Source organism: Urocampus carinirostris, chromosome 4 (assembly GCF_059441175.1).
Source record: "Urocampus carinirostris isolate Australia breed hairy pipefish chromosome 4, RoL_Ucar_1.0, whole genome shotgun sequence".
Lineage (NCBI taxonomy): Eukaryota > Metazoa > Chordata > Actinopteri > Syngnathiformes > Syngnathidae > Urocampus > Urocampus carinirostris.
In genome coordinates this window covers 13,610,830-13,632,004 of record NC_142352.1, presented here as the reverse complement: position 1 = coordinate 13,632,004, position 21,175 = coordinate 13,610,830, and the positions used below count along the sequence as shown (strand labels likewise).

The following is a 21,175-nucleotide window of genomic DNA, read 5'->3' as shown; positions in this document are numbered from 1 at the left end:
GGAAACTGGGCAGGTCAGATGTATCGACATTTCGTTCTGTATACACGTGTACTAGAATGACAATAAAGTAGATCTGAATCTGAATCTGAATCTGCTGTCGGTCACCCCTCTTGAGGGATATGACCAAGGTAGATAGATAGAATAAACTAACTCGAAGGGGTGGGGTTCATTTATTTAATCATCATAACCTTTCCATGCTAAAAGTAATGGGTCTTATCGGTTGTAACTACCATGTCTTTACTCGGATCAGATCAATACCAAAATTCCCAGTATCGCCCACCCCTACCCGACATCCTGGAGGAGAGAGCTCGCTACTGCATCCCTCGGCCCAGTCTCCTCCTCCTTCTCCTCCCAGAGCTGGTCGCCATCCATCCGCTCGTTCTGTACCACAACAGATGGCGACAACAACATTGCACCCATTGGCAATACAGGAGCAGCAGCTAAATCTCGTGAGCGTCCGCTAGAGCCGAGCATGTTCGCAGGGCAGGACTGCGTAAGGTGAGAACGTGACTCCACCGGGGGAAGCTTCTCTCCCGTCTCGGGAAGGGGGCGAGGGGGACGGAGGAGGGGGGGAAGATGGCCGCTATGAAAATCTTAACCGGCGGAGGGCTCTTCCTGGCGATGTGCGCGTTGGGGCTGCTCGCCATGGCCATTTGCACCGATTATTGGTATGAAACGGACGCGAGGAGGCACCGGGAGAGGTGTAAAAACTACGGTAACAAGCGCAACGACCCGGGCTACATCTACATCTCCAACCACAATCTCCCCCTGCGGATGCCCCCGAAGAGGAGCGCAGGAGGCGGCCCGGAGGTTGCTCCTCTCTTCAGGGCTAAGCGACACTTTGTGGCCGGGGCTTCCGCCATGGAGTCCCACTGCAGCCGTCAGTTCAACTCGACCGTGTCTGGCCTCTGGAGGAAATGTCACCGGGAGGGATTTGACCTTGAAACCGAGGACCTTATTTACAAAGGTAAACATGACGCGTGAGGAGGAGGCCGCGATGCTCGGCATTCGGCTGCCACACGCGCCTTTAGCTTGTCAATACAAACACAGACTAGCAACCCAAAACCTGACTAGCTTGCTAATTCAGATTGGATGGAGATGACTTGTTAAAGGTATTCCCAAATTTAAAATCATACATCATGTGAGAAAAAAACTGCATGTTTTTGCTAAAAAACAAATCAATAAATATTTCATCGGTGGGCAGCACGGCGGCACAGTGGTCAGCGCGTGTGAGGTCATGAGATCGAACCTCCTGTGTGGAGTTTGCATGTTCTTCCCGTGCTTGCGTGGGTTTCCTCTGGGCACTCCGGTTTCTTCCCACATTCCAAAAACATGCATATTAGGTGAATTGGCTGGCCCAAATTGTCCCTATGTGTGAATAAGCGAGCGAATCGTCTGTCCCTGTGTGCCCTGCGACTGGCTGGCAACCAGTTCAGGGTGTCCCCTGCCCACTGCCCAAAGATGGCTGGGATGGGCTCCAGCACCCCCGCGGCCCTACTGAGGATAAGCGGTGCAGATAATGGATGGATGGATATTTCATCGGTATATTTCAAATAGTTCCCATACCTGTCAACCTGTACGTTTTTGCCGTACAAAGTATGTTTATTATGCATTTTAAGACGTGTACGACGTACAAGAAAATCTGTACGGAAAAACGCAAATTTGTCAATTATGGGTACCTTTCGGTAAACACCAACTATCACGAAACGGCAAATCAATCAAGTCAAACGAGTTCGCCGCGGTAGGCTCTATCTCTGTATCGTTTTTTTTTTTCGTTTGATGCTACTGTGCGCATGTGTCTGTCGCCTGGGGATTTCCCATCATGCATCATTCTGATCACACGTGAACAAAGCGAAAGCAGAGCAGTAGGCCTACATTACAACATAGTTTTGAATTTTTTTTGGATACAATCAAGTCGCAATGGCCGAACCTGAATTAAAACGCCGTAAGTCTTTCTGATCTGAAAACAACAGGCGGGGTTGATTGAGTAAATTTGAAATACATGCGGTCTTAAAAAACATCGGATTTCAGGTGGTAGTTGTGTAGTGAAAGGAAGTCTGTCTCTTTTTAGAGAACCGGCTCAACTCACTAAAGAGAGCTGGCTCTCAAACCGCTCACTTGCTTGATGCATTATATTACGAATTATTATGTTGTATAAAGAAGATAAGAAAAAAGGAAGCATAAAATGAGATAATAAAAAAGACAGGTTTGTGGTTATCCCTTCAATCAGTATATTACCAACAATAATTTAATGCAGAAAATGAGTTAATCATTTGAATAAGAAAATGTATTATTCTACTTAATTATATTTGCATGTATTTTTCCCTTCTACAGTGAACGTCCAATCTACGTAATTTTTGAACTTTTTTTATAATAAACCTCATTCATGTCGAGCAACATAGTATCTCACAACAAAATGTTAATTAACAATATATATGGTATAATGAAACACATGTACCGGTACAATATAACACGTTAAACTACATAAATAAACACGTTTGAAAAAAAAATATGGTGTAAGAATATTTTGTATTTTGTAAGGGAAAATACCACAGTTTGTAAGGGGATGGAGCCATGGAGGTTGACAGGTATGAGTTTCAGAGATATTGCATTTAGAAGAAGGTCTGTCTCGCTTTTGACTTTCTGAGCTGTGACGTGATGCAATGAACACCCTCACCCGAGCAAGCCACTCAACATAATGGTTAACCTGTTAAATAGTCGAAGAATTTTTAACTGTTTTAAGCCAATTTGGTAGTTTTGTGGAGTAATGATACAAAAACTGGCTGGCAACCATGAAGGGGCTATCAAATGTTTGCTTTATTCCGATTTCGAAATCTTTGTTGGGTTTGGAAATTTCGGAATTTCGGTTTGTTTGGCAATTTGCATACTCTGCAGCCAATCCGAAGCCTGCATCCAATAACTTTGTGCTTCCGAACTCTCCCTCTCTAGACGCACACAGAACACAAGAAAAAATACATAAGTGGTTAGTAATCAAGCCAAAACCTCAGCCCCATAAGAAACATTCAAAAGAAGCTAACACAATTTATGATGTAACAAAACGTAAACGTACATTGAAAGCATCGTGGAAAGAGGAGTTCACGTGGCTTGTACCATATGACGCAACGCAAACAGCGATGTCATATCCATGCAATGAATGTTATAAGCAGTTTTATAAAGAACTTAGAAGAGTAGCTCAGGAGGTAGAGCGCTCGTCTTGGGATCAAGAGATCGCAGTTCGAATCCCGGCTCCTCTGTGTTACATGTCGAAGTGTCCTTGGGTAAGACACTGAACCCCTTATACCCTCAGCAGGTTAACGTCTTACATGGCTGCAATACAACGCCGCTATTGGGAAATGTGAAGCACACTGTAAAGCGCTTTGGGAAGTCTTGACTTGAAAAGTGCTATATAAAAATGCAGATCATTTTCATTTCCTCAAAGTGTTGTTCTGTTATATATTCTTATTATCAATCCTTAATACTTTGCAACAATGTTTTTTTTTTTTTTAGCAAGTAACTTTTTTGTCATGAGTTTCAGACACTGGTTTAATGAAACAAAAAGCTGGTTTATGAATTAATATAGTGCATGTAAGTTCTTATGTCACTATTTGTGCAAAAATGGGAACAACTTGAAATTTCAGATATCAGGAACAAGTCATTTTTTCTTTTGTTTGGAATTATTTTTGTTTAAATGGAAACACGTAATCATGTAAGCATGCTTATTGTTTTGGTTATTGTTTTGATGAAAAGAAAAAAAATGGGTGACACAGCCAACGATCGTCAAGAACAAGCATGATTAAATGATTAAAGTTGTATGCAGAATATGGTTGCTAAGAGGCGACATGGCATCAAAGCTGGGATGTCATCTTCTATATATAATGAAGCTTACGATGTTTTATGGAAATACTATAACGAAAACCAGAACTGGGACAGAGTGGGGAAAATGAGTCACGTCTTTTGAATCATCTCAAAGAAATGTGTGTGTAACATGGTGTTAATTCCCTCATTGAAATAATCTGCCCATGTGACGGTTTTATGATTATGAGTGATCTCATAAATGTCAAGACTAAAGTGGAAATATTCTGGCTGACTGTATTTGTTCAGTTCAGTCAAGTCATGTTTTTTTGTATGGCCCTTATTCACAAAGAGTCTCAAAGGGCTGCACAGACCACAGATTATTGCAAACCACAAACTATTATGACAGCATCACCTGATCTAAAACCTACATGAGGGCAAGAAAAAACTCAAAAACCTCAACATGAGGAAAATGAAGAAACCTTGAGAAGGGACCGCACATGAGGTCATCCCCCTTGCAGGATGACCAGGCTGTAATGGATTTTGCAATAACAAATAATACACATATATTGTCTACATGAAATATTGGTAATTCATAAGCTATAGAATAGAAATGTGTTTTAAGCCTAGATTTCAACACTTCCACTGAGGTTGCAAATCGAATCTCAGGGGGCAGAGCATTCCACAACATCGGGGCCCGCATGGAGAACTTTCTTGAACCTGCGGTTCTCTTCTTGGCTCTTGGGATCACTAACAGCTATTAAAAAAATTTGCAAACATCTGAAGTTAATATATTCAGTTACTTTCAAAAAAAATCCTTCAAGAATGAGTTTTGGATCCATTTTGGATTGAAGGCCTGGATATATCTATTTGTAGTCTAATTTTTCAGCACAATACCAGTTGTACAGTGATACCTCTACATAGGTTCAAACATTTAAATTAAAAGATCGTAGTTTTAAACAAACATTATTTATTGTTTATTCTATAAGAAGTCACATTTGGCCATAATTTGATTGCCTCTATAAGGACTAAATTGCTATGATACAGCTTACGAAAAAATTGTAGTTGAATGTTCATTTCGCTGAACTTTTTCTGTGATTTTAAAGGAAGATGTGTTTATGTTCCCCTTTTTTGTTTCACCAGGACTAATTCAAAGGTGCACCCCAGTAAAGTACCACTACACCTCGTCCATTCTTCCACGAAATTTACCCGTCAACATCACAAAGACCATACGGCAGGACGAATGGCACGCACTTCGTGAGTAACCACGTTTTGTATTTTTGGCAGGGTTTGCATATTTGGAACTTATGTTTTGATAGGTTTAAACTTTAGTAGACAGTCAAAGTAAGGAGAGAAGACTTCAATGGGTTTTGAACTTGCAAAGAGAACAGGAGAGAGCACAAACCTCAGAAAAGAAATTCCAACCTGGTTTAAAAGCCCTTCTCTGGACGCTTTGGTTACATCAAATATCCGAAATTACTAAAGCAGATCCACCCTGAAGGGTTTGGTAATGGCAAAAAAGCAACATGATTTGCTGATAGCGACAATGATGTAAACAGTGAGTAATAGTCAAAAGAACGAACAACAGTAGAGGTATTATAGTCAAAATAACAAATGGCAACCTATGCTATCTCCTTTGCAGGTGTCCAATATTTGAAACGGATAAACACTATCAGTTATATTAACGGTTTTTCTGATGTTCTGCGGAGGTGTTTTTCTCATTTGTTTTTGCTGACATGTCATCAAGTGTCAACTTTCTTGAGTCATACGTATCTAGAACTTCTCAGACTGTGAACAAATGTTCCCTATTAGACATAACTGAAATCCAATTAATCCGTTTCTGGCCTCCCAAAAATCATCTAAGGTAACCCTAAATAGGTATAAAACATACTTTCCTGATCATTTAATACAAATTCAAATAGTAATTGAACATTAAAATACAACAATAAGATAAATAAGATGATATAAATGAAATAAAATGTGTGTTTAAAACCCACAACAGAGCACGGGATCCGGCTTGTATGGCGGAAAATCCAAGAGCTAACTTGGACTAGGTGATGCTGGCGGTGAGTGGTCTCAGGCAGTCTCTAGTGGTAGCGTCTGGAAATTCTCCTAACTTGGATTTTCTCTCGTAAGTCAGGCAAAATTCTTGCACAAAAGACATCTCACATCTCAAGTTTCTTGTAACAAGAGTAGCTCCTTTGTAGAGGAGGCACAATAAATAGATATGCTATCGCATCTATTGTTTTCATGCAACATTTGCGCTGTCAGCAGGAAATGTTATTCAAATGAAGAGGTGGTTTTAGGGGAGCTTGGTTTGAACTACTTACCAATTGTTTTTTTTTTAAGTCTTATTGGCCACGCATGTGTCCAAAAAAGAAAGCAAAAAAGATAAGAGAACGGTAGTAAATAGAAGGTTAGCTGGACAGCAACTAGCCGCAGCATCCATGCGCGCCGCCATGTTGGATGACATGTAGGTGCAAGATCTCCCCAGCGGCAATCAATCACCATACTAAAGAATGGTTGTTAAACATTGAGGTAATGGGATTTGCTGGCGACAATGATTGCATACAACCGTGATTTTTAAGTGATTTTTAAATATTAAGTAGAGATAAAGCGTGGCCCAGCATGTTGTGTGCCTTGGTTTTGTACTTTCTGCAAAAAGAAATTAAATTATGTTAGAAACATTAAATTAACTGTCACTGTACTAAATAATGTCAATCACACTCCAAAGCTTCAAAATACTTAGGTTACACAAATGGGTATGATGAGCCAAATCACCTGCTATGCAATGTATTCAATGTTTATTTAATAATTTCCCTCGCCACCCGTCTTAGCAACTTGTTTGTGGCCTAAAGCTAGCCACCATTGAAATGAATAGCTAGAAGTGAGGGCCTGCAAGGCCTTCGCTGCTGGGGCAAAATTATCTGAATCATGTGATGTTAATTATATTTTGTCTATCGATACTGAGATAATTGAATCATTTACAATTTTCTGTCAGCCACCTTTCATTGCTTCTTTCTGGTTGCGCTGCTTCTCGATGTGTGTTTTCTTATCTAAACATTTCACCAATCACATTTCAGCCATTGCTTGTTGCTAGGCTCAGAAATCTACCCAGAGGCTTTTTCTCAAAAACATTTTAAAGGCCCTGAGGCATAAACTAATAAAAGCTGTTGGTTTAGCTAATCCGATTCCAAGTCGGTGTCAGAACGGCAGCTAGCTGATGTTGGGAAACGTCACCAGTTTCACAAATTATGATTGGCTCGGGCGCGGTAATTCATCATGCTGCTTAAAAAAATAATACTGTTGTGTTGATAGCGAAAGGTTGGACAAAACGTTCTGTCCGCCACTTTCAGCCCAGAGATAAGATCTTAAGCCTGAGCCCGGGCCCGACCTGTTCTAAATTCCGATCCATTTGGGCCGAAATGTCAATCATTACGTTTGGGTCGAGCAAGCTTCATTCTAGGTGACTTTTTTTTTCGTATTACCCACCCATCGTTATTCTTCTGGTTAATCAATTTCGTTTTATTTTGATTTTGTTACAAAAAATAAGTGTAGGGTGCACAGCCCAGGGTCAAAATGACCAAACTGAACCCTTCTACCTTTCATTTTCTTCACAAGTTTTTTTGGGTGGTTGGGGTATCTCTAGCAGCAAGATGGCAGACAATCATTTCAGCTCTCTTTAGGTGGGCCTCATGTTATCTAAGATAAATACAAATTTCCGAAATACGTTAAATTAAAAAAAATACACGTCTATGTGATAATTAATGCATTTTGGTTCTTTTTACCACTGAAAGGAGCTAAATAATACACAATGTCTCTTTAAGAGGGGGGGATTTTTTAAGGGTTATTGTTCTATTTTCTTTATTATTTATCCAGTATCCGTTATCGGTCAGTTCATAATACGCTACAAAGCCAAGGAGCCGGGACTCTTACTCTCAGCCAAAAGGCCAAGCTAAGGTCCTAGCCTTAAAGCCTTGCAGCGATCATTGCGAATGCACAGTTCCCGGAGGTACTGCAATACTGGGCCGATGCGTGGAGTGGACATAGCCCTTAATCACAAAGAGTCTCTTTAAGAGATCTACTTCAGTTTTTAGACAGTTTTATCTGGATAACAGTAAATACTCGTAATCATTAGCTATCAATGTGGCCACAGTACATGTTAGTTGAGGTGTGTTTTTGTACCGTTGTAGTGATTCATGATTTTTTTTAAATGCTACATGCACAAGTTCTTATGTGCATATTTAAAAATTATCACAAAAGAGATTTGTTTAGCATTACTGGTTCTTAACTAATTTGACTTCTGTACCCAGACTTTCACACTGAATTAAGAAAAAAAGTCTACTTTTCAACTGTATCCATTGGAGGTATCGTGCAGTTTGAAGCAGAGATGCTATAATTTATTTGCCTTTGCCAACAAACAAAATGACCAGCAAATCCAAATCAACTTCAAGTACTCGCGTATAAATCTACCTCACATAAAAGCGACCATCTAAAACTGCTTTGAAATAGCCACATACGTACTAAGGATCCCTGGACCATGACACAGGGAAAAGAAAAACATAAAGACATGTTTAAACCAGTTTTTGTACCTTCTGCCATCACTTGGGTGGCAGAAGCTCGTATTCTGTTTTCTTATTTCCCTATTGTTAACTTCTTCAACTGGATTGTTGTTGTCACTGTTTTCCACTTTTCCTTTCCCTTATCACTAATAATCCTTGGAACCCAAGATTATGGGCAGATAGAGGAAATTAATCCCCCAAAAAATCACAGTAAAATGAGATGCGATCCCTCTCAAACACACTGATTGAATTGGTAAACGAAATCACAGGGACATTATCCCTATCTACTGTTAAGGAGTGCATTTGAGCCTCTGTTTTTTCCTTTTTTAGCATTATTTTGACAAAGAAAAGGCCCGTGACCCACTAAAAATGGGGCCGCACCCACTTTTGGGTCCCAACCCACCAGTTGAGCAACACTGCTCTAAGAACTAACTTAGGCTATATACAGCAAAAAGAAAGAAAACTAGATAAAAGTGAAGATTCGCTAATGGAAGAAAGCGAGAATAACAGTGCAGCTTTCTGAACCCAAGGTATTTAGATGCTATGTGAAACTAGGGTGACATCTGACCACATCACTTAAAAGCCAATTTGCAGCAATTAGTACAACCTGCCTTGCAAAGTGGCGACTGTTAATATGCTTGATTTAAAGAGTTGAAGACTTGCTGAGGCAAGTCATCATTGGCAAGAAGATTTGTGTAAGGATTAGTTTGAAGAACATAGTTCAGCAAAGGGAACATCTTGAAGAGGAACAATCCCTCACGGCCTTTGGATTGCAGCCCCTGAAGTCCGCTGGTTTACTGCAGAGTGTGATATAGTGCCTGTACAGTGTTCACTGGGATTTGGAGCAATGTTCCCTCTAATTTTCCAGGGGTCTGAGCGTTCACACAGTCGGTGAGTAACGCTTGAAACAACAGTGAGCAACCATAATCCCAAGTGTGGCAACTAAATCATTATCAAACATCACTTTTGAATGAATTGACCAATGTATTATTGCAAAGGTTGTACGGCCTACAAACGTCATTTGTTTTTACAACAATTCTTTCACAAGATTTCCATTTCTTTTTTTCCTGGTATCTTTTGTCACATAATACTAACATTTTTGGGGGCTTATTGAGTCGGTTGCACGATACGCAACTGTATTTAATCACATTTTTTAGTGGAAGTTCAATGTTGGCAACAAGATTGACTTTGTATAATTGGAAATTATTTGAATGCAACACAAACTTTTTCTTCTTTTTCCCTGTTTTTTTTTCCATTTTTTTAATTCCTTTTAAAAAAATCTCATTGTGTTTATTTTTTCCTAGCTGTTACTTTTTTCCTTTGTTTCTTTTTCTTTTCTTTTTTGGGGGCTTTTTTTCTGAAATGTTCCTTCTTTTTTCTCTTCCTTTTGTTTCTTTTTTCTCAGCTTTTCACTACTTTTTCGTTTTGGTATTTTTTTCTTTTTTGTTCTATTCCCCCTTCCTTTAAGTCATTTTGTGCATAATTTTACATAATATTTGGTCATATAGGGATAAAAGAAGCAAAAACAACCTGAAGAGCCATTTAGGACTTCCTTTTAGTGAGCCGAGCCGAAGAAGCAGGTTCTCGAAAAACTCTACTGACTTTACTCAACTTCGTTCTACTTCGACCTTGACTTACAAATACCGCATTTAGAACACAACGTCAGGGGAACCCTTGTATTTTTACCTTCATGCACTGTAACTTTGACCTAATTCGCTTCTTAATTAGCAATTTCGAGCCCTGATTTTTGTGAGCTAGCTAGATTTTCTTGTGCGTGGAAAAGCTCTGGGTAGTGCGCAATTACCCACACACGCAGCTTAGAGGGAACATTGATCTGGAGGCAATCTCAAGTCCTGCAGCTTATTGGGAGCTTTTTTGGCGCGCGGGCCTGTCCTGAAATCGATTGCGACACATGAGCAAGCGTGAGAAGCACTTTATGGAAAATCTGCCAAAAAGAAGAGCTCGACGAGGCTTGCCCAACTAGAACCACATATGTAAAAGTCTGAAAAGCCATGTGTTTGGTAAAAACAAAGGTTTCAAACCTTGCAGGGACTTAGCCCAACACCTCTCCCACCCTTTATTATCTCAAAAGTGTCAAAAAGCACATTTTATAGATATACTTTTTCTTAAAATGACTGTCGTACGATAAAACCTCACCCATTTAGACAACAGAGTTAAGTATCTGAAAACAAAGGACATCAAATATGTTTCACTATTAATTAATTCAGCTTAACTGAGGATTAACATGAGCACACGTTATGACATTCAGATACTCAGCTACATTTCTCGGGAAAATGTCAGTCGTGTCATCCTGCAAGCACAGAAGTGAATACATAGGCAGAATTTATTGTTTCTAGCTTATCTATAATGTTTCAATTTTCTACAAATCTGTTCCTCTCCAAGAATGTCTTGTCTCCCTTCAACACAGATCCTGTTCATCAAAATATATCAACCCAACCAGGTCAAACCCATTGTGTTTCTAGTTTTTGGTGGACAAGTATGCGTTCTGTTTTTAATATTGGACAACTGCAAAGAAGTTTGCCTAAGTTGCCAGGGTTGTTTGCTACGCTGACAATTATTCTTCACTGTTGATTGTTACAAAGAGGGGAGGACCTTTATAAATGATTTTCAATTTTTCATCATGAGGATTTACGTTCAGTCCTCTCTTGTTCTCTTTTCAAGCTCAAAATTCATTGACGTCTTCTCTACTTGTGTCTACTAAAGTATAACCCCGAGCAAAAAGTATGAAATCACCAGTTATGGGCAAGCTCTCACTCAGACATTTTATTCTGTAGAAGAAACTCAGATCGGGTAATTCCAAAGTTCAACATATTGGCATTCAGAAACTCTAAGAGAAATCAAGTAAAAACATTGCAACGGTCAGTAAATGTCACTTTTATAGAGCAACTGCAGGAAAATAAATATGGCATCACTCAATTCTGAAGAAAAAAATATGGAATCAGTGCGTTATGAGTGGAAAATAGGGACATACCCTCTTAATTTTCTTTCCTTAATTGACTTAGATTAAGTCTGCTCGCTAGTCAGCAGTTAAAAACTGTCCAGTTATCACACCTTAGAGGGCTCCTGGACTAAGTGAATTGGCAAGACTCATTGCTCCAACAAGATACATGGCTCTTGAGACCAAAGACAGGATCGTCAAACATCTTGAAGAAGGTAACTCTATTCGTATGGTCGCCAAAGATGTGGGCTGTTTTCCAACATGACAATGCATCATGCCACATAGCAAAAACTGTGAAAGCATTTCTCCATGAAGGACGTGCAAATGAGCTTGCAAATAGTCTAGAACTAAACCCAATTGAAAACTTGTGGTGGAAATTGAAAAATTTTGTCCACAGCAAGGCTCCGACCTGTAAAGATGATCTGGCAACTGCAATCAAAGAAAGTTGGCACCGGATTGATGAAAAATACCGATGAAAAATACTGTTTGTCACTCATCGCTAATGATACCGTCCATGCCTCAGAGACTGCAAGCTGTCATAAAAGCCAAAGGTGGTGCAAGTAAATACTAGTGATATGTTTTGATTGTTATTTCTTTGTCTGTTTTTCATGATTCTATATAGTTTTCTTCAGAATAGAGTGATTCTATTTTTTTCCCCTGTGCTTTGTCTTTAAAAGTAGCATTTACTGACCACCACAATTTTTTATTCATATATATTAGTGACTCTGAATGCCAATATGTTGCACTTGTGAAAAACGTTTTAAACTATTCTATATAATTATTTTGTATTACACACTACAGTATTTTTATTACTCTATTCTTTTACATCTATTGTTTTATCATTATTGAGAGTTTGCGTGTCAAATGATTTCTTGTATATCTCATGTTTATGGTTTATACTGGCTGAATACAAATAAAAACAATACAATTATTATTTTCATGCTTTTTATCTGAGTTTGTTCCACAGAATAAAATGTCGGAGTGAGTACTTGTCCAAGAGTGATGATTCCATACTTTTTGCTAGAGGTTGTATAAAATCAGTTGCATCGTACCATAAACCAAAGTTGAACGTGATGTAGCTGTAATTGGAGTGCATCTGATTTTGTACCCCGGTGGTCTTTTCTTGCAGATCTGAGAAGAATGACGGCTGGCTTTGTGGGAATGGCCGTCTCCATCATTCTTTTTGGCTGGATCATCGGAGTCCTGGGATGCTGCCAACAGCATGACCTCATGCAATATGTAGCTGGCCTACTCTTTCTCATGGGAGGTACTGTGTGCAAACATTTGCCCATATTGAAACCGATACTCACCAGCCACAACATTATGGCCACTTGCACGATGTATCGACGTCCATTAGGCTGTTTTACAACCATACCGATGCTTACATTTGACTGACATGGTAGTGTTAAATGTAATCACGTCACAGATCTGTACGCGGCCACTTGTTAATTCATTGGAAGGAGTGGGGGTAGCGTTGAAGGCAGGGCTTGGACCTCTATCATGGGGTCACATCGGTACCATCTAACCATTGGGCTCCGGACTGTCTTTCCCTGTGTTCCCACCTGTGGCCCACCGTCCGTAACTACAAGGTGTTCCAAAAGTCTTGGGCACATTTTGACATTGAAACTATCCATACATCCATCCATTATCTGCACCGCTTATCCTTAGTAGGGTCACGGTGGTGGAGCCCATCCCAGCTATCTTCGGGCAGTGGGCAGGGGGGTGAGAGTCAAAACAAAGTTGCCGGACACAACCGAATGTTTGATCTTACATTACACATAGTCCAGCGTTTTTCCGAATTGCTCAGTCCACAATTGAATGGATTTGGGAGTCCACGATTGAATGGATTTGGGAGTACAGTCCATAAACATGCCCGATTAAAGTCGCCGTCGACGATAAAGCTCCGTTGGGGTAGTGAAAGCTGCTGTTTAGCAGCGGGCAGGAGATTAGCGCTATGCTAACGTTAGCATCTGGTGAAACTGTTAGCGGTGGAAAGTATACAGCAAACACAAAGACCACAGTTAACTCTCCCGGTACATAGCTAGAAACTCCATATCGAGTGAACAGTGTGTGTCAATGGTTCCGCTATTATTGTAGCGCGTATACTCCAACCCCTGTTTTTACCGGAGTCTTCATCTCGTTCGAGCCGGTGATGTAATGCGGCGTCGGGAAAGCCAAGACTACGTGATGGCAAAAAAAAAAAGTCCTCCAATTCCGGACGCTGTTGGTGGCGATCCGCAGCTCAATTCACTCATTGTGGACGGATGGATCTGGCGTTGGTTGAACATGCTAGGGAGCGCTGGTCTGTGTGGTCGCCTTCTTAGCTTAGCTCAGCCTTTTCTCCGTCGTTGTCATTGTCGGCAGGCGGCAAATCTTCCAGGGAGATCCGGTGGTCTCTGTATATCCCTCGGGATGTAGTGGATATTATTGTAAATGCGAAGGGAGTCGAAGGGAAAATAAGAGGGATCAGGGGACACTGAAAAACAAAAGACGAACTGGAGCCCGAGCCGCAGCGTCTACCCAACGCGCCGCCATCTTGACTCAATTGATTCTTGATTTATCTGTGGTTGCATCATCAAATTGTGCCTTCAGCTCATCAATGTCTCTTGAAATAGGGGCACAGAGACTAATCCTTTCACAATTCCCAACAAAAAATCTCATGGTGTGAAATATGGAGATCTGAGTGCCCAGGACATAAGTTTGTGATCATTCTCCCCAGACCATCCAACCCATCTGTTTGGCAGTGTTGTGTTCAGAAACTGTCTTACCTTTAGGCTTCATTGTGTTAGTGCCCCATTCTGTTGGAAAATTAACCTACCAGACTCCTTCTCTCCGTATTTATCCTTTAACCAGTTCTCCAGCATGCTGTGGTACGTCTCACTATTGACTGCTGCTCTTTCGAAAAAGGATGGTCCGTATACCGCAAGTTCATGTGGGTTCTCGGCTCCACACATTTGTTGACATGGGACACAGACTCTGGAATTATTATTATTGTTTCATAGATTTTATCAAATCATTAAACTTCACACTCTGAGATGATATGTGCTGAATAATTAGCTTTTGTCTGCAGAGTAGGTTTGGTGGTTTAGTCCGATTTAGTTTTAAACTATATGGTGTGGCTCTTAAAATACATTTTGCTTTCAGGGCTCTTTGAGTCAAAAAAGGTCTTGAACCCTGATTTAAGTGGTTTAAAATGTTTTTTTTTATTTTTTGGTCTCACAGGGTTCAGAATTTACACGTGAACATGGCGAAAATGTCGTTTTTCCTTTTATATACTGTTGACTCTTGTGTGTGTTGGCAGGGACGTGCTGCATCATCTCCTTGTGCACGTGCGTGGCAGGAATCAACTTTGAGTTGTCCCGCTACCCCCGCAACATGTACGGCCTCCCCGAAGACATTAGCCACGGCTACGGTTGGTCTATGTTCTGCGCCTGGGGGGGCCTGGGCTTGACCCTGCTGGCCGGGTTTCTTTGCACCCTGGCGCCTTCCGTCAGTGTGCCGGCCCGCACTGCCATCCTCAAGCCCAGACACGAGAACGGAACCGTGTGACAGAAGAGCCACCTCCAAATCGTGGACCTTTAAATCCACGCGTCTTGTGTCTCATCACCGTAAACACAACGTGGCCGTCTCTGTGTTTCTTGTGCCTGAGCTGCATTTTGGAACAAATGAGCAAGAAAAGTTCTCGAATCCACCGCCGGAGGACTACTAGGGACACCAGGACCGCACAAGGTTTTCTGATGTTGTCGTTTTTTGACAAGCTGACTTTACGGAAATCGAAGGTGACTCTTTTACTATGGTGCTCTCTGAAATCCGTTTGCCACACTCTGCCTGCAGGCCGACAGGTTGGTTTTCTGCTGATGAATCAACCAGGGGGCAAGAAACGAGCCCAGAGCAGGAGCTCTTTCTAAGTCTGACCGTGCGGTCATTTTAAGAACAGAATAAATAAATCTGTAATTGAAAAACAGATGACTAAAAAAACAAAAACAAATTGGGTTTGAGTATTGACTGATCCACTACTTGGGTTTGCGAGTTTTTTAAGGCGAGTTGCCTCGTTTGAGGCGTCCTTTAAAAAGTCTAAAGTTAAATATTTTCTCTATTAAGTATGTTAACAATTCTCTACTTACTTAACAGAGGACTTATACCAGACATGTCAAACATAAACCCAGCCTGTTGGATCATTTTCTCCCCCTGCCATACATTTCTGGACATGTGTCTCAGGTCATTTCTATCAAAAGTAATGCTTTTTTAAATGAATCCAAACCAAATACTTCCTTTGGCCCCTAGAGAGTAGTAAAATGTATACTCTCAGCTTTATTAGGCCCAGCTTTGTAATTTGATTTGACCTATTTTAATCTTATTGTCCATGTACTGCTAAAACGATTATTTATTTATTTATTTATTTCAGACCAGTATGACGATTAAGGCAAAAAATATGTTTTTTTAATGCTCTTTTTTTCAATCTGCATAACGTGGTGAGTTGGTTCAACTCTAAAAGTGAATTCAGTTAACTATTAAAATAATCCAGTTAATACATTCAATGCAAATACGAAAATCATTTTTTTCCCAGTTTTTTGTAAATACATGTGTTGTGCTTAGAAAAGATCCCTTGTCAACTGTGATTATAATATTTTGGGTGGGCTATTTATGATGGTTGAATTATAAAGCATAGTATGAAAAACAAAGCTAAATATCTGGAGTATATCTATATATTTTACTGATCCGGCCCGCCTGAGAACAGAAAGTCTGAATCTGGCCCCAGAGCTAAATTGAGTTTAGGGCGGAACCCATTAGGTAAGAAAATGGGGTGGAAGGGTGTAGAGTGACGTTATGCTTGTCCCCGTTATTTTTTTTTTCCTTTTCTAATGTAGCATGACAATGGTGAAAGTAAGAAGAGTCATACTGCAACGCCAGACGAAACCCCAAGAAAGATAAAGAATGACGAGTTATTCAAGCACGACTAAAAAATGCGCGTATTGAAGGAGCTTTACATTAAGGAGCTTGCAACGATGACACAAGCTAGTAAAAAAAGTTCAAAATTCCATCTAGCTCCTTTAATCAACAAACCGGAAGAATTTGTCATTTTTCACAACAAAGCCTGAGCCCACTAAAACTGGGGTTCATTTTAATCGAGAGCTTCATCTGAACGGTCAGACTCTCTTTAGACACTCCACATTTGTAATATAATATATTACATAATTAAAATACAGAATCATAATCACCCATAAATAGAGTATGAACAACAATGAGTAGTTACTTTGTTTGAAACAGCACAGAAGCTCCCAGATCCAAGAACAGGATCAGTCCATTTCGACCCAATTTGTGTATTTTGTGACTCTAGTGTTTTCATAGTGTGGCAATGAGTGCCCATTGCTTACTACTAGGTGTAACGTAACAACATAAAGACCATGATCGGTGTCTGTGTCCTCTGCTGAAGGAGTCAAATGAGAGCAGCACAAAAAAACAAAACTAAAAAAAAAATTGCATCCTAAATCAAAGATCTGTGTGTGTACAATGACATGTAAACTGAGATATATGATTTATGTAAAGTAGACTTTCAATAAGGTTGTTTATATCCATGTTTTGTTGAAAGGAAGGGACCGAGAGTGTGCAAGTGCTGGCTCAGCAGGATGGTCCGAAAGATTTTAGCTTGAGGGAAGATTTTATTAAAGGTATTATCAACATTTTGAACAGTTTTGGGGAAGAACTGAAATGCAAAAACGCTGAGCTGAGACTTTGTGTTGACGTTTTGCTTGCTGACAGCCGATGTTAGACCTATATAGTTGAGATGTGCCGGCACTGTTTACACTCACAATTCGGCCACATTGCTGTCATAATTCAACTGATGCCACAAAATAAGAAAACCTTGCCTTGACTCTACAGGGTAATACCGATAGATAAGAAGAAGGGAGCAACCCTTCCAATGTATAGTTGAACAAAACAATTAGAACAAAATTATTTTCTGAAACAATTTCTCCTCTTGACAGCAATAGATATCAAATATCTATTTTCTATTTATGAATGTGAATACAGTAGATGCAATTCCATTCCCCTCTACAGTGCTAACAAATACATTATTACACTGCCTTTTCCACCACCTTCATTGTCTTTGATGAGCTCACTGAACCATGACCACCATGAAAAAATGAGGAATTTTACACTGAATTCAGCCCTTTATATCCACTTCAACCAGTTTACTGGGCGAAAGCGAGAAGTGAGAAAATAATCAAGTGTGTGGGCGAATGACTAAAATTATCATAGACAGGGTTTGTAAGAGTGCTTTAAATCCCAAAAATGCTTGAATTTTAACGTTGTGTTTTCAAGGATTGAAAAGTGCTTGAATTTTCGGTGAAGCACTTGAAATTGTTGACTTGTTTTTTAACAAGTCTGCTTCAGAATGACGCCGACACTGCTCTCTGGTGGCTTCTCACTTTGCCATTGCATTTCTCCTTCCCTCGCGATGAACTGCAACTGGCATTAGTTTGTACGGCATTGTCCTATGAAGTGTCTTTGCCACTACAGGTCGTGTAAAGGAGGTCCGGTGCGTGCTACACCTCGAAAACAAATATATTCGCGACTTACTCAAAATCTAAAACTCATAAATGCAAACCCAAGAGTAAAATTCACATATGTAATTCTCAGATATATTTGTGGCTCTGCAAAATATATGAATCGCACGGAACATAGTTTTAATGATACTGGAAAAATGTAAAAAATGGCTGTGAAAATCCTTAAAAAGTGCTTGAATTAGGCCATTAAAAATGTGTATGAACCCTGAATAAAGTTCAGGACTGCAAGTAGATCTAAACTATTTAAAAGTTACTCTACCTTTTATCATAAGTATTTGTTTTTAATGATTCTGACTTTAAATTACTTGATCCCAGATTTGTAGGTAAAATCAAAATAACACATTTATATTTTGTTTAAAGCCAAATCCCATTACTTCCTCTTTCACCTATCCACTTCATCTTTCTAACCCCCTTCCACTTATTTGGTGAGAAATTTGGAATATACTTCCTGCTTACCTTGTCACAACTTGGACATCGGTTGTTGTGACGTCACTATGCGATAGTTTAATCCTTTTCTGTTGTTGTGGTTTCCTTTTTTTCACATTTCACACACCCCTAGACAGTAACAATAAACTGTAGTTTTTAACATAAAAAATTAATAAGTATTCCGCCAGATGACTACTGCACTTCAGTCTTGTTTATTCTTCCATGTCTTTCCTGAAAGCACCTCTGCTGCGCCTTTGCCCTTTTCCTTGTCTGGTAGAACCTTCTTTAGTTATTTATGTTCTATAACACAACATAAAAACACATAATTGGTTAATACTCTTACACGATTACTTGCAGCTGTAAGGTAATGCAGAGTGGGCATCGCTAAGGAGAAGCTAGGGCACTCCTTACCTGAATGAGTGAAAAGTGGCATGTGTCCCTCTTCTACCTTACTCTCTGCAGAGGGTTTGGACTTTGTAACCCCATGATGAACGAGTTTTGCGAGAGTAAGGAGTAAAATAAATGGAAAGGGAATTAGTGGGATTGAGCATCAGAGCAGACTTTTAACAACTTTTCCCATAGGGTTGCATCTTGCTCCCAGTTGAGAGCGTTTCAAGTGTGCGACGCATTTTTCATTTTTATTTTTGCACAACGTTGACATAGGCTGCAGTTGCGTTTAAGGCCAAAGGTAGCAGTCACGAGTAAAAAAGTGACAGGCTCCGTAATGCACCACGATAGCAGTGTGGTAAACCGAAGATTACATGTATTCAATAAAGAACTATTAATATAATTTTCTCATATTAGCAATACTTTACAAGTCTATTGTCAAGCAGGGTTCAAACAGTGGTTTTACTGGTATTTTCTATCTTTGTTTAAGTAATTAAAGTTGAGTCATCTTCATCATAAAATTAATAATTTCTTTCTCAAGACTTTGAGTACCTGTAAGTTGACCCATTCAAGCATATAACTGTTAATTTTTCTTCCAAGTTCTTGGAATTTGGGTTAAAATTTAGAAGTCCCTTTTATGCTGTGTGGCTGAATCATGAAAACATGTTCTCATAGTTATTAATTTGCCATTACAGTTTTGTTTTGATAAAGACTAGTATAATAAAGAAAACACTCTCTTTGGATAGAAGTAACAAGTATTACTTTCAGTACATTAGAAATTAAAGTTATGAATTTAAATCAGTAACAAGTCCACAAAAAACTACAATAAATAAAAGCATTTTTGTCTTAGACTATGTAGGTAAAACAACTGTAAAATTACTTAGCAAAAAAGGCCAGGTATTAGCCTGAGTACTCGAACAAAGGCAGGTTTGTATTTAAAGGTGAATGAATTGTCAAGAAAATGTGTCTCGACTTGATCACTGAAAACAAGTGATCTGAACAAAATGAAACGCGAGAAGCATAATAATAATAAGAATAATTCCCATGCACAATTAAAAGCCCATTAGAATAATGGTAAACTACTTTAAAAATTGTCTTGCACAATAATGTGTTGATCCTTTGATACAATGCCAAAGGTGTTCAGGATTGTGCTGACAATTTCGCATGCGATGTCCATCTGGCAGAAGTTTGAAGGGGTTCGTACGGGCTCTTGAAATCCTTGAAAATGTTTGAATTTTAATGTTGTGTTTTCAAGGATTGTATAGTGCTTGAATTTTCAAATGATTGAAATTGTTCCCATGTTTCTCAACAAGCCTGCTCAAAATTTACACAAACACTGCACTCTGGTGGCTTTGCTTTGCTTTGCCATTGCATTTCTTCTTTCCTCGTGATTAACGGCAACTGGTATTTCTTTGTATGACATTGTCATATGAAGCATCATCGGCCCCTACGGGTCGCGCCTCAGAGGACCACGTGCATATTACACCTAAAAAGGGCAGTATATAATGTGTACTAGTGCAAGGATTACGTATCAATTTTGGACCTTTACGGTATTATGGGCCATGCAAAAAATTAAGGTAGCGTTTCACAGCGGTGAATTATAATGGTAAGAACTTCCTGTAACTGAAAATGTAAGTTACATATTACAGTCAATTTTTCCAAATACCTATATAGTAAGAGATTTGTTTCAAAAGTATTTACTCATGTTTCGTTTAGATTTACGCAATTTCCTCAAGATCAAAAAATTATATGTCTTGATAAATACAAACAAAACATTAAAAATCACATTTATAAATAGCAGATGAATTCATGCCTCTGCAAAATACATGATTACTTCATTTAATGATACTGGAAAAATTGGAAAATTGGCTTTGAAAGTCCTTAAAGATATTTAATTTGGTCATAAAAAAGGTGTACGAACCCCTGAGTTTGATAAGAACTGAATGCTGATTGCAAACTGACATCTGTGTCTTTGTTGAAACTTTGCTGTACACAACACTTCAAATTTAGAGAAAACAAAGTAACAAAGTCCGTTGATGAGGTAAAAACCGGTACAAGCATGTGTTAACATCTGGCTTTTGTAAATTTATAAAAAGGCAGTTGAAGCTTTTATTGTGAAAATATGATGGAGCAAGGCAGTGTGTGCAATCATTTTTTGTTTGTTTTTACACTTTCCTCAAATCACATGACTCATAGTTCATGCGTTTGTAAGGTAACATAAATGTTACGGGTTAGAATGAATGTATTAATTTGACATACTGGAAGCAATAGTACACATGTATCATTATCATTGTTATCAGTATTATTTTTGCATACTTGGTAACTGTTAACAGCCTTGTCCTTTTTGGGGGTCAATGATCAATGGAATTTTTTTTTTTATGGTAGATGAGTTGACACATTATTTTTCTTATATTTTTAGGGTTACAATTTATTTTACCCTCCTGTTACATACCCCCCCTTACTTTTAACTGGAATTTTTGCAA

General features: G+C 39.2%; 1 protein-coding gene across 1 annotated transcript; it reads left to right on the top strand.

Moving 5' to 3' along the window:
* The first annotated feature begins 312 nt into the window (after nt 1-312).
* On the top strand, nt 313-15,850 carry tmem276b (transmembrane protein 276b). The gene is made up of 4 exons (XM_088333175.1): nt 313-967; nt 4,936-5,049; nt 12,443-12,580; nt 14,615-15,850. The coding sequence occupies exons 1-4, from the start codon at nt 577-579 to the stop codon at nt 14,860-14,862; spliced, it is 891 nt and encodes a 296-aa protein (XP_088189301.1). The 5' UTR covers nt 313-576; the 3' UTR covers nt 14,863-15,850.
* The last annotated feature ends 5,325 nt before the right edge of the window (nt 15,851-21,175 follow it).

What these genes read in the sequence shown, in the direction of transcription:
- tmem276b (XM_088333175.1), top strand. Translation starts at nt 577, where the DNA reads ATGGCCGCTATGAAAATCTTAACCGGCGGAGGGCTCTTCCTGGCGATG. An exon ending in CGAGGACCTTATTTACAAAG is followed by an intron (nt 968 to 4,935) that starts GTAAACATGACG and finishes TTGTTTCACCAG; the next exon opens with GACTAATTCAAAGGTGCACC. An exon ending in GGACGAATGGCACGCACTTC is followed by an intron (nt 5,050 to 12,442) that starts GTGAGTAACCAC and finishes CTTTTCTTGCAG; the next exon opens with ATCTGAGAAGAATGACGGCT.